At 46.4% G+C, this 12,292-nt stretch overlaps 1 protein-coding gene across 3 annotated transcripts in view; it reads right to left on the bottom strand.

The window, feature by feature from the left end:
* Positions 1 to 2,210: 2,210 nt before the first annotated feature.
* The window catches only part of XYLT1 (xylosyltransferase 1), a 140,422-nt gene continuing 130,340 nt past the window's right edge, over positions 2,211 to 12,292 (bottom strand). For 2 of the 3 annotated variants that reach the window (XM_039911110.1, XM_039911108.1), the window contains exons 10-11: positions 10,061 to 10,394; positions 2,211 to 5,461 (exon numbers count right to left, since the gene is read on the bottom strand). In XM_039911110.1, coding sequence (XP_039767044.1) covers positions 5,139 to 5,461; positions 10,061 to 10,394 — 657 coding nt within the window. In that variant the 3' untranslated portion in view covers positions 2,211 to 5,138. The remainder of the gene's footprint in view (positions 5,462 to 10,060; positions 10,395 to 12,292) is intronic. The other variant, XM_039911109.1, reaches the window with a different exon arrangement.

Below are 12,292 nucleotides of genomic sequence, written 5' to 3' on the forward strand. Positions count from 1 at the left end.
AGTCAGAGTTAGCGAACGCGCCAATCTTAATGCATCCATCCCTCCCTTATAGAAGCAGCGGTTTCTCTAGCGGGGCAGCATGTCAAATCGTCTTCAGCAGAGAAAAGAAATGATTCCTTTGCTTTTTGCGAGGCTGTGGATATTTTTCATCCTACATTACGGCTTCAGTTATGTGCCAGGAACAAAGGATTGCCACTTTTGGTCTGGAGTCACACTGAAGAATCCATTCAGGAAGCTTATCACCCCCACCCCCAGTCTTCACGTGGGATCTGTGAAGTGCGGTTTGCTCAGCCAGATGTAAACGATGAACTCTGTGACATGCTGAAGGTTAAAGTCCGAGATCCCTGGACTGGAGAGGAGCTTCTTTTTAATTAACAATGGTGAGTTGACAGTTCATTTTCTGTTTCACATTTCTTGACTTTTGAGGAACATAGAAAAAACAAGCACCTGCAATTTACAACGGAGGATACGGCCCTCCTTCCCGTTAAGGGGATGGGGAATCATCTGTGTGTTAACGATACAGTTCCACAAAGTGAAGTCAATAATAACGAATTGAGATTTCAGAACGGCGTAAAGGCAGTAGCTTTCAGAGCCGGTATTCATCCATTTGTGGTAGGACTGACCGAAACCCAGCTTGAAGGAGGATTTGGGTGGTTCTGTGACCTACTTAATATTTGTGAGTCACTCTCAGAAACCCAGGAGAAAGACTTGGGCTGAGCAGGGCATTTAGGATTACTATCAATCAATCAATCAATCAAATTGGAGTGCTTCCTACTATGTACGGAGCACTTACTAAGTACTAAGCACTTACCCCTGCAAAGTTTTGAAAGAGCCTGCAGCAAGTCCCTTATTTTCTGTCGATACAAAGCATCCAAAGTTTGTGCTCCTGTTTGAAATAACTTTCACTTCCCTCTTGAGCCCAACCAGAGGGGATGACGTGGGATGCGGACCACAGGGGTCAAGCAGTGCCAATGGCAGTGAATCCATTTTCTCACACTAAGGTCTCCAGCCGAACCAACCCAGAGGGAGCCGGGTCAGCCCAGGAAAAGGTCTCAAACAAATGCTGCCCCCAAGCCCTGCTGGATTAGAAAAATACTGGAGATTCTTTTCTTTTAATCTTGAACCCTATAATCCATCAGCGTTTGGACAGTTTCGGGGAATTCCTGCTTGAGGCATGGGAATGAACTAGAGAGCTCTTAAAGTCCTGTGACTAGGAAACCCAAATCCACCTTCCAGTTCCTCCTTCTTCCAAGTTTTGGCCTTCCCTTGACTTTTCTTTCCCTTCATCCTTTTGCCTTTGACCTCACTGTACTGTTAGGTTGAATCTTAACTTTTTTACTCTATTTTCCATTAAGGGAGATTCCAGGGAGTGTTACTGGAAGAGAGAGGGGAGAGAAAAGGGAGGGGGTAAGGGGACAGGGAAGGGAAGCAGCATAGCCTAGTGGAAAGACTACAGGCCAGGGCATCCTAATCCCAGCTCTGCCATTTATCTGCTGCGTGGCTTTGGGCAGGTCACTTAACTTTTTTGTGCCTCAGTTACCTAATCTGTAAAATGGGGATTAAGACCGTGAGCCCCTTGTGGGACACGGACTGTGTCCAACTTGATTAGCTTGTGTCTACCCCAGTGCTTAGTACAGTGCCTGGCACATAGTAAGCGCGGAATAATTACCATAAAAAAAGAAAAAAGGGAAGAGAGTCAACCCTAGGGCTCCCATCCGCCAGTAGCTAGTTGTTCCCCTAAGCCACGCTAAGGCCGGGAAACAAAGTAGCTGCATGCAATAAGAGCTGTTTGCATCCCCCAAAGCAGTAACATGGTCTCTGGCTCATGAGACAAACATGTACAAAATGGAGCTCTCCTGGGGCATCTCCTTGATCAGTTTAAATCCATTCCCTTTCCAGAGCTGCTGGTTGTTCTTCACAGACACAAAAATCCAACTTTAATACTAATGTTGAAATCGGTGATCTGAAATACATTTTGAAATGGAATGATTCTCTGCCCAGAGTGATATTTCTAGGCAACTGGGGTTCATAAGTTAAACTGATGCATGAAATCAGTTTTCTTCTTTCTCTCTGGGAGGGTGGACTAGCCAAGATAGGCTTATTGCCAGGCTGGGGGTCTAGCTGTATTAAAAAAAAAAAAAAAAAGAGCCTACTCCCCGTGAGAGGTCTTCTGTGGTTGGGGTGTTTCACTTCTGACTGATTGGAGGCTGGGGACTGACCCTAGGAGGCAGAGAGCAGGTGGGAAATAGGGATTTCAAAGCAAGCCACCACAAGCAACTTCACTTACAAGAGGCTGTTTTCCTCCATAGCAAGAGAAAGCTCATGGCCATTGCTGGCTCTTTCAGCTAGCTTGCATCAGAAGTGATGAAATTAGCAGCTGCTGGTTTGCTCTGTAAATCATTTTTGACCCTGTCATTTAGAAAATCAAAGCAACTTTTGGTTTCACCTCAACTCGGTGTAGATTTTGAAATGGTCTTTTCCATAGAACAGAACATTTGCCAGGTCATTCTCTGTTCCCCAGTGTAAAAGATCCTGGGTAACACTCCTCAGAGGACCTGGTTTTCTGGGTTTTGTTTCCAGGAGCAAACCTTGGAGTAAATTGTACCTGGATTGTTTGGGACACACTCTTTTGAAGGTTGGTATTATAGAATGGAAAAAAACTAGAAATAACAATGAGAAACGCAGGTTCAACGTCTTTGTGTGCAAGACTGCTTCTGACCATCATCAGCTCATATTTACCCAGCGTCAAAGACACCGAAAATAACGCTATTGAAAATAGCGAAACCCAGTTGACTCACTCAGGTGTTTCCAAAAAAAAAAAGAAAGCTTCCTTATTTTGTTTTCACTTTCCGAAAGTTAAATGTATCCCCATTGTGATTTGATTGCTAACAGGACTTATGCCTGGAGGCTAAGGTTAGAGTTTATGTACGGGGTTATAGCTGTACCTCCCATCCAATTAATTTTGCTATCGAAACTTAAGGTATCTAAGGAACATGATTTCTGACCACTGAACCAGAAACAATCAAAATGATCTGAAATTGCCTGTTTTGTTGCCAGTCTCTCTGGGGTATTGACTATTCATCTCTCTTTAAAGAGCCTAACACTTAGGATGGCACACAGAAGAAGATACGCTTCTCTTAGTAAGTTCCCTTCATATCCAGACTCTAGGGGTGAGACTGACCTAATGGCTTTAAGACAGCAAAGAGTGGATTTTTCTGACTTTCTTTTGTGGACCCTCAGAGACTGTTAGCTCAGTGAGATAGTAAGGGATTTTTTTTTCTGTCCGGCATTAGTGCAGCAGAAGGTCTTAATCCCCCAGAACATGGAGGGGGTGGAGTTGGGGGAGTCCTCCCCTGTCTTTTGAGGTTGAGGGAGGAACGCGTCGTATAAGCGATGATTTGTTTTCAAAAAGTGCCAGCTGTGAGGAAAAACGAAGGTTTGAAAGACATAAACCTGTTGGCAACATTGGTGTGAACATAGTCACTTCAAGTTTCTAATGCTACTGTGCTAATGACAGTCACAAATCGAGAATGTAGAACGAAACGAAGTTGGGGGCAGGGCAGGGAGCGGGGAGCCTTTTCTGAATAAAGGCAGCTTTTGTTAGTAAGATAACATAACCATCAAGCTGCAAAAAACAGCACCTACTAATTAGTCATTGACTAAAACTTATAAATAATAAATATCTAAAGTGTTCCTTCTATGCCTCCTTTCTTTCATACAACATTTAATGCTCTGCCATGATGCCAGCACAGCTGACATTGCTAGTTCAAGTCCAAAGCAAATCGCAGTAGCTTTAAACCAACACTGTAGAGAGAGAGAAACAGACCAAAAATTGGGATGTCTGAGTTAGGGTCACTTTGCAACCAGGTGTGCAAGTTTTAAAAGGGAATTGAATCTTGTTGGAATGACACTCATTTCGAGGGGAGGAAGAGGCCTTTCAGGGCAAAGTCTCCCACCCCTCAACCTGAAGAGAGCCCGACAGGTCCACTGTAGAATGGACAGGTCCCTCGCTGAGTGAACTGGGTGGGACTGATTACAGCGGAATCCTTCAGGCCCCTTTAAGGTTTCCGGTGATTTGAGCTCTAAAGATCAAAAACCACCCAAAGCCTCAACCTCCTGCTGCTCTAAAACATTCTGGTTGATCTTATCATGTATGAAAATAGACTTATTTCAAAAAAAAAAAAAAAAGATTGGAAATGTTTCCAATAGACTGCGGGTTGGAATATCTGGTCCACATGTGCACATCAGTGCTGACTGTGCTGTTTGCAGAGTTTAAAACATCCCTGGTTCTGGGATTTGGTGGTCCCTAATAACCCTGGCAGGTGTCTGGCATTGCTCTTGCTCCAGGTTCATTCAAGGGACTTGGTTCCTTTCAATGGATCAATCAGTGCCTGAGCTCTTATTGAGCACTGCACTTTCACTGACCCCCCTAGCTCCCCAGGCCTCCAGGTACAATGGGGGAATCCTCCAACATCCCCCATCCTCGATGGTCGCCTCCTCAAAGGCCCACCAGAGCAGAGAGGATCAGAGCGTCTCCCTCGATAAGTGACCAAATTTTTCATTCGATGGAAACACCGACAGCAGGGCGGAAAAGCGCACGGTTTCGCCTCGGAAACACACTGCAAATTTGCCACATCCCTAGATGATTTCTCAGAGGAGATTCTGAAATGCATGTTGAGTAAATTCCAGACCAACAAAGTCATCTTTTAAAAATCCAATTATAGTATTTTACCAAGAATCACACCAAGTCACTTAGAGAAGGAGACAATTCACCTTTCTGAAGTAATGGGAGAAAGAGGGGGAAGGGCACCTCTTCAGCCGGCCTGCCAGGAAGTCAGACCTGAGACGAGCTGAGTGCCCCATTTCACCATCTGAGGAGACGGAGAGACGTCTGACCTGCTCTTGGAGAGCAATCTGAGGAAGGGAAAGAGGGTGGAGGCCGCACAGGGCAACTCAAACTCCCGCTGAAGACAAAGCAATGCCAGTCTTTGCCTGTGTTTCTTACGTATTCCTTTACCAATCTGATTTCAGGTGTGAGGAAAGGAGCCTCAGAACCTCTCTCCCCCGAGGGGAAGACGCCCCTGCTTCAAGAGGAAATTCCCTTTTAAAACTTACATGGTGGCCAGGAGTTGCTGATGCTACCTCAAACGACCGTCGGGTTTGACGGGCCCGAGCTCGGACTTGGGGTCCGGGCTGAGGGAACTCCACGCCGTCTGACTGCAGGCCTGCATGACTGGGCAGGAGGTGGGGCCAGCGGCGCAGATGTCCACCGCGGTCCAGACCCCGCTGACCAGAGAGTCCACCCAGCCTTCCAGCTTGAGGCCCGTGGAGGCGGCGTTCCTTCGGGCCTGCTCCACCTGGGCTGGGTTGACGGGGATGTTCAAAACGGGATTCAGGCCCTGGAAACTCTGCTCCATGTAGGCGTTCCTGGGTGGCCCGCTATGCAGCTTCAGGGATTCCTCTGAAAAGCCAAAGGAAGAGATGATTAAGAAAGTGGCGTAGGTATCGCTTTCACCCTGTGGGCGGTGAGGACGTGTGTGTGTGTGGCGAGCGAGTCCCTTTCCCGACACGGCAGAAATCTCACCTCGAACCTCGCTGTGGGTAGGGACTGTGTCTTTTTACTTTTACATTGTAATAGTAATAATTGTTATGGTGTTTTTTAAGCACTTACTATGTGCCAAGTACTGTCCTAAACTCTGGGGGAGATACAGGGCAATCAGGTTCGACCCAGTGTCACTTGGGGCTCACAGGCTCAATCCCCATTTTACAGATGAGGTAACTGAGGCATAGAGAAGTGAAGTGGCTTGCCCAAGGTCACAGCAGAGAAGTGGCAGAGACAGGATTGGAACCCACGACCTCTGACTCCCAATCCTGTGCTCTTGCCACCAGGCCATGCTTGTACTCAAGCGCTTAGCACAGTGCTTTGCAAACGGTAAGCGCTCAATAAATAGGAATGAATGAACCTCTGTCTCTCCAGGAATCACCCAGAAAGTTGCCTTTTCCTGGCAGGGGAGGGGCCGTGACCTTTCCTTGTCTATTATCTTTGGTCTTTAGATCTTCTTGCAGGCAAGACGTGACAGATTCATTCCCTAACCACTGCCTTTGAAGCCTGTGCTAAAGAAACTAGAATACATTTCCCCTTTTCTGACCTAACACTTTAGAGACAGACGAGTGTTGGTGGGAGTTTAAAGATATATAATTTAAAGATAGATCAATAATTTAAATATAGAAATTCTTTATTGTAAATGACTTCTTTGTTCATATCAATATCTGGCCCCCTCTAGACTATATGCTCATCATGGCCAGCGAACAGGTCTGCTAATTCTGTTGTCCTGTATTCTCCCAAGTGCTCAGTACAGTGCTCTGCACATAGTAAGTGCTCAGTAAATACCACTGATTAGTAGATGGCATGATTTGGAGCAGCAGTGTGACCTAGTGGAAAGAGCACCGGCCTGGGAGTCAGAAGGACCTGAGTTCTAATTCCCCCTCCTCCATATACCTGCTGACCTTGGTCAAGTCACTTAACTTCTCTGTGATTCAGTTTCTTCATCTGCAAAATGGGGATTCAAGACTATTCTCCCTCCTAGACTGTAAGCTCCTTGAGGGACCCGATTATCTTCCATCTACCCTAGAGCTTAATACAGCGCTGGACACATAGAAAGTGCTTAACAAATACCACAGTTATTATTATTATTATTATTATTATTAGCAAATGTAATTGAACATATATATGCATTTATTAAGAAGTGTTTTATATATATACACACACACATGAATATATAAAAAACACCCAGTGCAAATTTGTCAAAAATACGTGGCCTTCCTCTCTCTCTTTTCTCTACCTCAACTTTTACATTTACAGCAGGTATGTACTGTTCTGAAAAGCCAGAATCATACAATTAGTAATTTTTTATTAATTTTTAAATATGAGGACTGCTAATAAGTGATAGATGTGTAAGAGTCCATTCTGATGGATTCAATTATTCATTTCCCCCCTCTTTGATTTCAAGGCAAGGTTAATAACAACATTACCTACAGACTCAGATATATTTGGCAGCTTGCACATTGTTTGCCAGGGGAACCAGATTTGTTTCTTTGGAAATCCTAATTTTTCTGTCAGAGCTTCATAATGCCCTCATTCTGCACAGGCAGGGAAAAAAGGTTGAAATCATAAAGAGGTAGGTGACACACTGACAAAAGCCTGGAAATTCAAAGTAAAGGGACCGCCTAATAAAAATCTTCCACAAGGAAGAAAATATTATGGCTTGAACTCAAAAGCCTTTTGAGACGAGAGGTTAATTTGGAAAATGCCTATTAACGGTGTCAACTATGGTGTGCGTATACGCTTTAACTCTGTAATTAAATTTCCTTCAATTCTACCTCATCAGATTTCTTGAGATTACAAGGTGCACATCAATAGCAAATTACTGGTGATGAATCATTTTACAAATTGTATTTCTCCCACCTTCATGTTCCTTGTAGCTGGAACATCATTAGCAAGTCACAATTAGCCCTGAAACATCGGTTGTGCAGCCGCGATTTACTGACAAGGGAGTGCAGGGCTTCCCATCAGATCCATCCTGTCTCGGTCCCGTTGAGCAGAACTGACGGGCTTGGGCGGCTAACGCAAGGCCCGTTCTCAGCTACTGCCAAGACCTCATGCTCTTCTGCATCACGCAGGTGACCTCAGCCGCCCACATCTTTGATCAGTCAATCAATCAGATTTATTAAGGGCTTATTTTGCGGAGAGCGCCATACTAAGCGCTTGGGAAAGTACCATTTAACAGAGCTGTCAGACACTTTCTCTGCTTACGTTCTAGAGAACTGGCACATTGTTGTGTCCTCACTTCTGTTTCTTTCCCAGTCTTCCTGAGCCAGGAACAGTCTGGGTGGGGAGTGAGCTAAAGGGTGAGGGGAGGGGGGGCTCTTTTGGGGAGCGAGAACAGTTCACCTCTGTAGGGTGACCTACAAGCTGCTACAGACATCCTATCTTTTTTTTTTAATGGGATTTGTTAAGCACTGAACTAAGCGCCGGAGTAGAAACAAGCTCATTAGGTTGGACACGGTCCATGTCCCACATGGGGCTCACAGATTTAATCCCCATTTAACAGATGAGGTAAGTGAAGTACAGAGAAGTTAAGTGACTTGCCCAAGATCCCAAAGCGGACAACCGGTGGAGCTAGGATTAGAAACCGGGTCCTTCTGACTCCAGGCCCTTACCCTCTCCATTAGGACACGCTGCTTCTCGGCGTTCCACTTAGACATCCGGTACAGTGCTCTGCACAAAGTAAGCGCTCAATTAATACGACTGCCTGAATGAACATCCGTTCCACCAACTCCAAGTGACTGCATGAAACACAGCTCAGACCCAGCCAAAAGTTTTCGTTCCTAAAGGCAGGACGGGTCACATGAGAAGCAGCGCGGCTCAGTGGAAAGAGCACGGGCTCGGGAGTCAGAGGTCATGGGTTCGAATCCCAGCTCTGCCACTTGTCAGCTGGGCGACTGTGGGCAGGTCACTTAACTTCTCTGGGCCTCAGCTCCCTCATCTGTAAAATGGGGATGAAGACTGAGCCTCACGTGGGACAACCTGATTACCCTGTATCTACCCCAGCGCTTAGAACAGTGCTCTGCACATAGTAAGCGCTTAACAAATACCAACGTTATTATTATCTACAGGTTCAAGAAGGCACCTGGAAAATTGTTAGCGCTCAATAAGTGACACATCCCAACCTTGGTGACTGCTATTTCTGCTAGGCCTTCACGATGTGGCCCAGGCTAATTTACACGGGCTGCATTCATTCTGAAGCATCAAAATCAAAAATTTATCTCCTCCCATTGTGTTTCTCCAAACCGATAAGCAGCCTGAAGTTACTGATTAGTTAAGGTGCTGATATCAGTTTTTTGCTTCCATTTTTATTATGACACCTCCTCTTAATGCTACGACTAATAGTAAAAGGGTGTTTGTTAATCACTTACTATGTGCTAAGCACCGTACATAGTGTTGGGGGTAGATACAAGATAATCAGATAAGACACAGTCCCTGCTCCACAATGGGGCTCACATACTAAAGAGGTGGGAGATCAGGTTTTGAATCCTCATTTTCCAAACGAGGAAAGTTAAGTGACATAGCCAAGGTTACACAGCAGGCTAATGGAAGGCTAATGAGAAGCAGCCCGGCCTGGTGGACGGAGCACAGACCTGGGAATTAGAAGGACCTGGGTTCTAATCTTAGCTTCACCATGTGTCTGCTGTGTGCATTCGGGAAAGTCACTTAACTCCTCTGTGCCTCAGTTACCTCATCTGTGAAATGAGGATCAAATCTATATTAAATCCTCCTCCCTCTTAGTCTATAGGCCCTAAATAGGACAGGGAATGTGCTCCAACCCAAATATATCTCTCCCTAGTGCTTGTCACTATCTGTTGCCGACTTGTTCATTCCAAGCGCTTAGTACAGTGCTCCGCACATAGTAAGCGCTCAATAAATGCTATTGAATGTCACATAGTAAGCACTTAACAAATACAATAAAAAATGACATTGGAGACATGGGTGTGGCAGAAATGTGCCGGAGAGGCTAATCAGGTTTCGGATACCTGGACCCCATCACAAGAGACTCTCCGGCAAATTCTTCCACTGATAGAGATACTAGGTCCTCTCCCAGACTTTAATAATTTTCATCTCAGCCTAGCTAAGATGGGTGGTCAAATATTTCGTTTTTGCTCCTTCCCTCTCTCTCCCCATTAAAAAATGACTGAGACCTCAGGGGATAGAAATGAGCTGAGCATTCATACAGAGTTTCTTTCTTCAAGATCCCACATCTTTCTGGGACATGGGAAAAGCAAACTTCCTACTCAGAAAGAAAGCGGGATAAATTCCCCCGGGCTATCTAACTTTCTCCTCAAGGGTGTGGTCTATAGCTTTCACTCTAAAAGTTCTTTCGCCCCCCCCCCCCCCCCCCGCACCTAATTTCTCCATCCATCCTGGAAGAAGACTGAGAATTCTGACATCTTACCAACCTGGCGAGACCATCGTCTTGTCCGAGAACCCAAAGGGACCACTTACCTGGCTTGATGGGTTGCCTGTTAGAGAAGGTCAAAGGTGTGACGAGAAATTTGGTTTCCGCAACCGGCACCCAGTGATGCAGAATTTTGACGGTCCAGAGTCCAGGCCGGAGAGGCAAGTTCAAAGGCGGTTTGTAATGAGTGAACTCTGCGCTGGACTCGATCAGGATGTCATAGGTGGCTGCGATGATGTTGACCGGATCCACCCAGATCACGGTCACCGTAACGTTGGGCCCTTTTCCCCACTTCTGCATCCCCACGGGCTCGTCCATTGGGCCGAGGAGTCCCCCAAAGTTGCGGAATATCCTCTCCTTGGCGTCCCACTCTGTACCGATCTGAAAACAAGGAGAAGCTGTAAAACCGCTTCACGGGCAACTGTTTTTAGCCTACAGGGCAGAATAAACATCATTCTAAAAAATTGCTCTGCACCATCTCCCCACTCCTCAAAAACCTCCAATGCTTGTCCCTCCATATCTGCCTCTAACAGAAATTCCTCATCATTGGCTTTAAGGCACTCAGATCAGCTCTTCCTCTCCTACCTAACCTTACCCCCGCTAGGAAGCAATGGTATTTACTGAGCACTTACCAGCTGCAGGATGCTGTACTGAGCGCTTGAGAAAGTACAATATAATAGAGTTGGTAAATGGAGATGCAGCATGGTCTAGTGGATAGAGCACAGGCCCGGGAGTGAGAGGGGCCTGGGTTCTAATCCCTGCTCTGCCACTTGTCCGCTGCGTGACCCTGGACAAGTCACACCTTCCTGAGCTTAGAACAGTGCTTGTCACATAGTAAGCACTTAACAAATGCCGTAATAATCATTATTATTCTCTGTGAGCCAGTTATCTCATGTGAAAAATGGGGATTAAGTTTGAGCATCCCATCTGGGACAATATCCAACCTGATTAGCCTGTATCAATCACAGCGCTTAGTCTAGCGCCTAATACGTAGTAAACACTCAACAAATACCATAAAAATATGTGATCCCTGCCCACAAGGAGCTTACAGTTTACAGGGGGAGACAGTCATTGAAATACATTACAGATGGGGGAAAATAAGAGAGTAACTACAACCCAACTCTCACGCTTTGCTCCTCCGGTGCCAGCCTACTCACTGTCCCTTGTTCCCACCTCAACTGCCATCTAATCACACCCTCCTCCCCGCCTGGAACTCCCACCCTCTTTATACCCAGCAGACCGCCACTCTGGAAACAAGGTGGTGAGGAGGAAAAATCGAGACACAGATTCAGTAATATGGTTCTCACTCAGGATTCCTGGGTATATGGAGAAAAAAGAAAATAATTCTTCAAGTGTCAGACCAGTGGACAGGCCCTCATCTCTATCCCCTGAGGTCTCAGTCATTTTTTAATGGGGAGAGAGAGGGAAGGAGCAAAAAATGTCTACAGATGTTTTCCTACTTGCAAAAACCAAAACACAGTGATTTGGCTCGGCTCTCCAAGAGGGCCTGAAGCAAATCTGGTTCTGGACTCCTGGAGATAGAAATTTCCTCTTTTTGATTCTCTGAGAGGAGCCAATTTATCCCTGCTTTCTCCAGAGGCCGACTGGTTTACTGTATCATTCTCAATGCCCCCCTGCCCTTCACACCCATCACTCCCACCCCCCACCCCCATCCCAGCCACGGTAACCACCCCCTCCAGGGTTGGCGGGAATGACCAAGTCTTCGGGAGCCCGTTGCGACTGTGGTCACCCGAGATCACCAGGGGCCGGTGGCAGCCTCCAGAAGAACTGGTGGTATGGGGAAGCAGCGTGGCTTAGTGGAAAGAGCAAGGAACTGGGAGTCAGAAGACCTGGGCTCGAATCCTGCCTTCACTAGATGCCGGTTGTGTAACCTGGGGTACGCTACTTGACTTCTCTGTGCCTCACTTTCCTCACCCGTAGGATCAATCGGAGAAGCAGCGTGGCTCAGCGGAAAGAGCACGGGCTTTGGAGTCAGAGTTCATGGGTTCGAGTCCCGGCTCGGCCACTTGTCGGCTGTGTGACTTTGGGCAAGTCACTTCACTTCTCTGTGCCTCAGTTACCTCATCTGTAGAGTGGGGATTAAGACGGTGAGCCCCACGTGGGACAACCTGATTCCCCTGTGTCTACCCCAGCGCTTAGAACGGTGCTCGGCGCATAGTAAGCGCTTAACAAATACCTATTCTCCTTGTCACTTAAGACAGGGAGCTCCCTGTGGAACAGACTGTGACCCACCTAACATTGGTAAATAGTCCTTACCC

Source organism: Ornithorhynchus anatinus, chromosome 2 (genome assembly GCF_004115215.2).
Source record: "Ornithorhynchus anatinus isolate Pmale09 chromosome 2, mOrnAna1.pri.v4, whole genome shotgun sequence".
Taxonomy (NCBI): Eukaryota; Metazoa; Chordata; class Mammalia; order Monotremata; family Ornithorhynchidae; genus Ornithorhynchus; species Ornithorhynchus anatinus.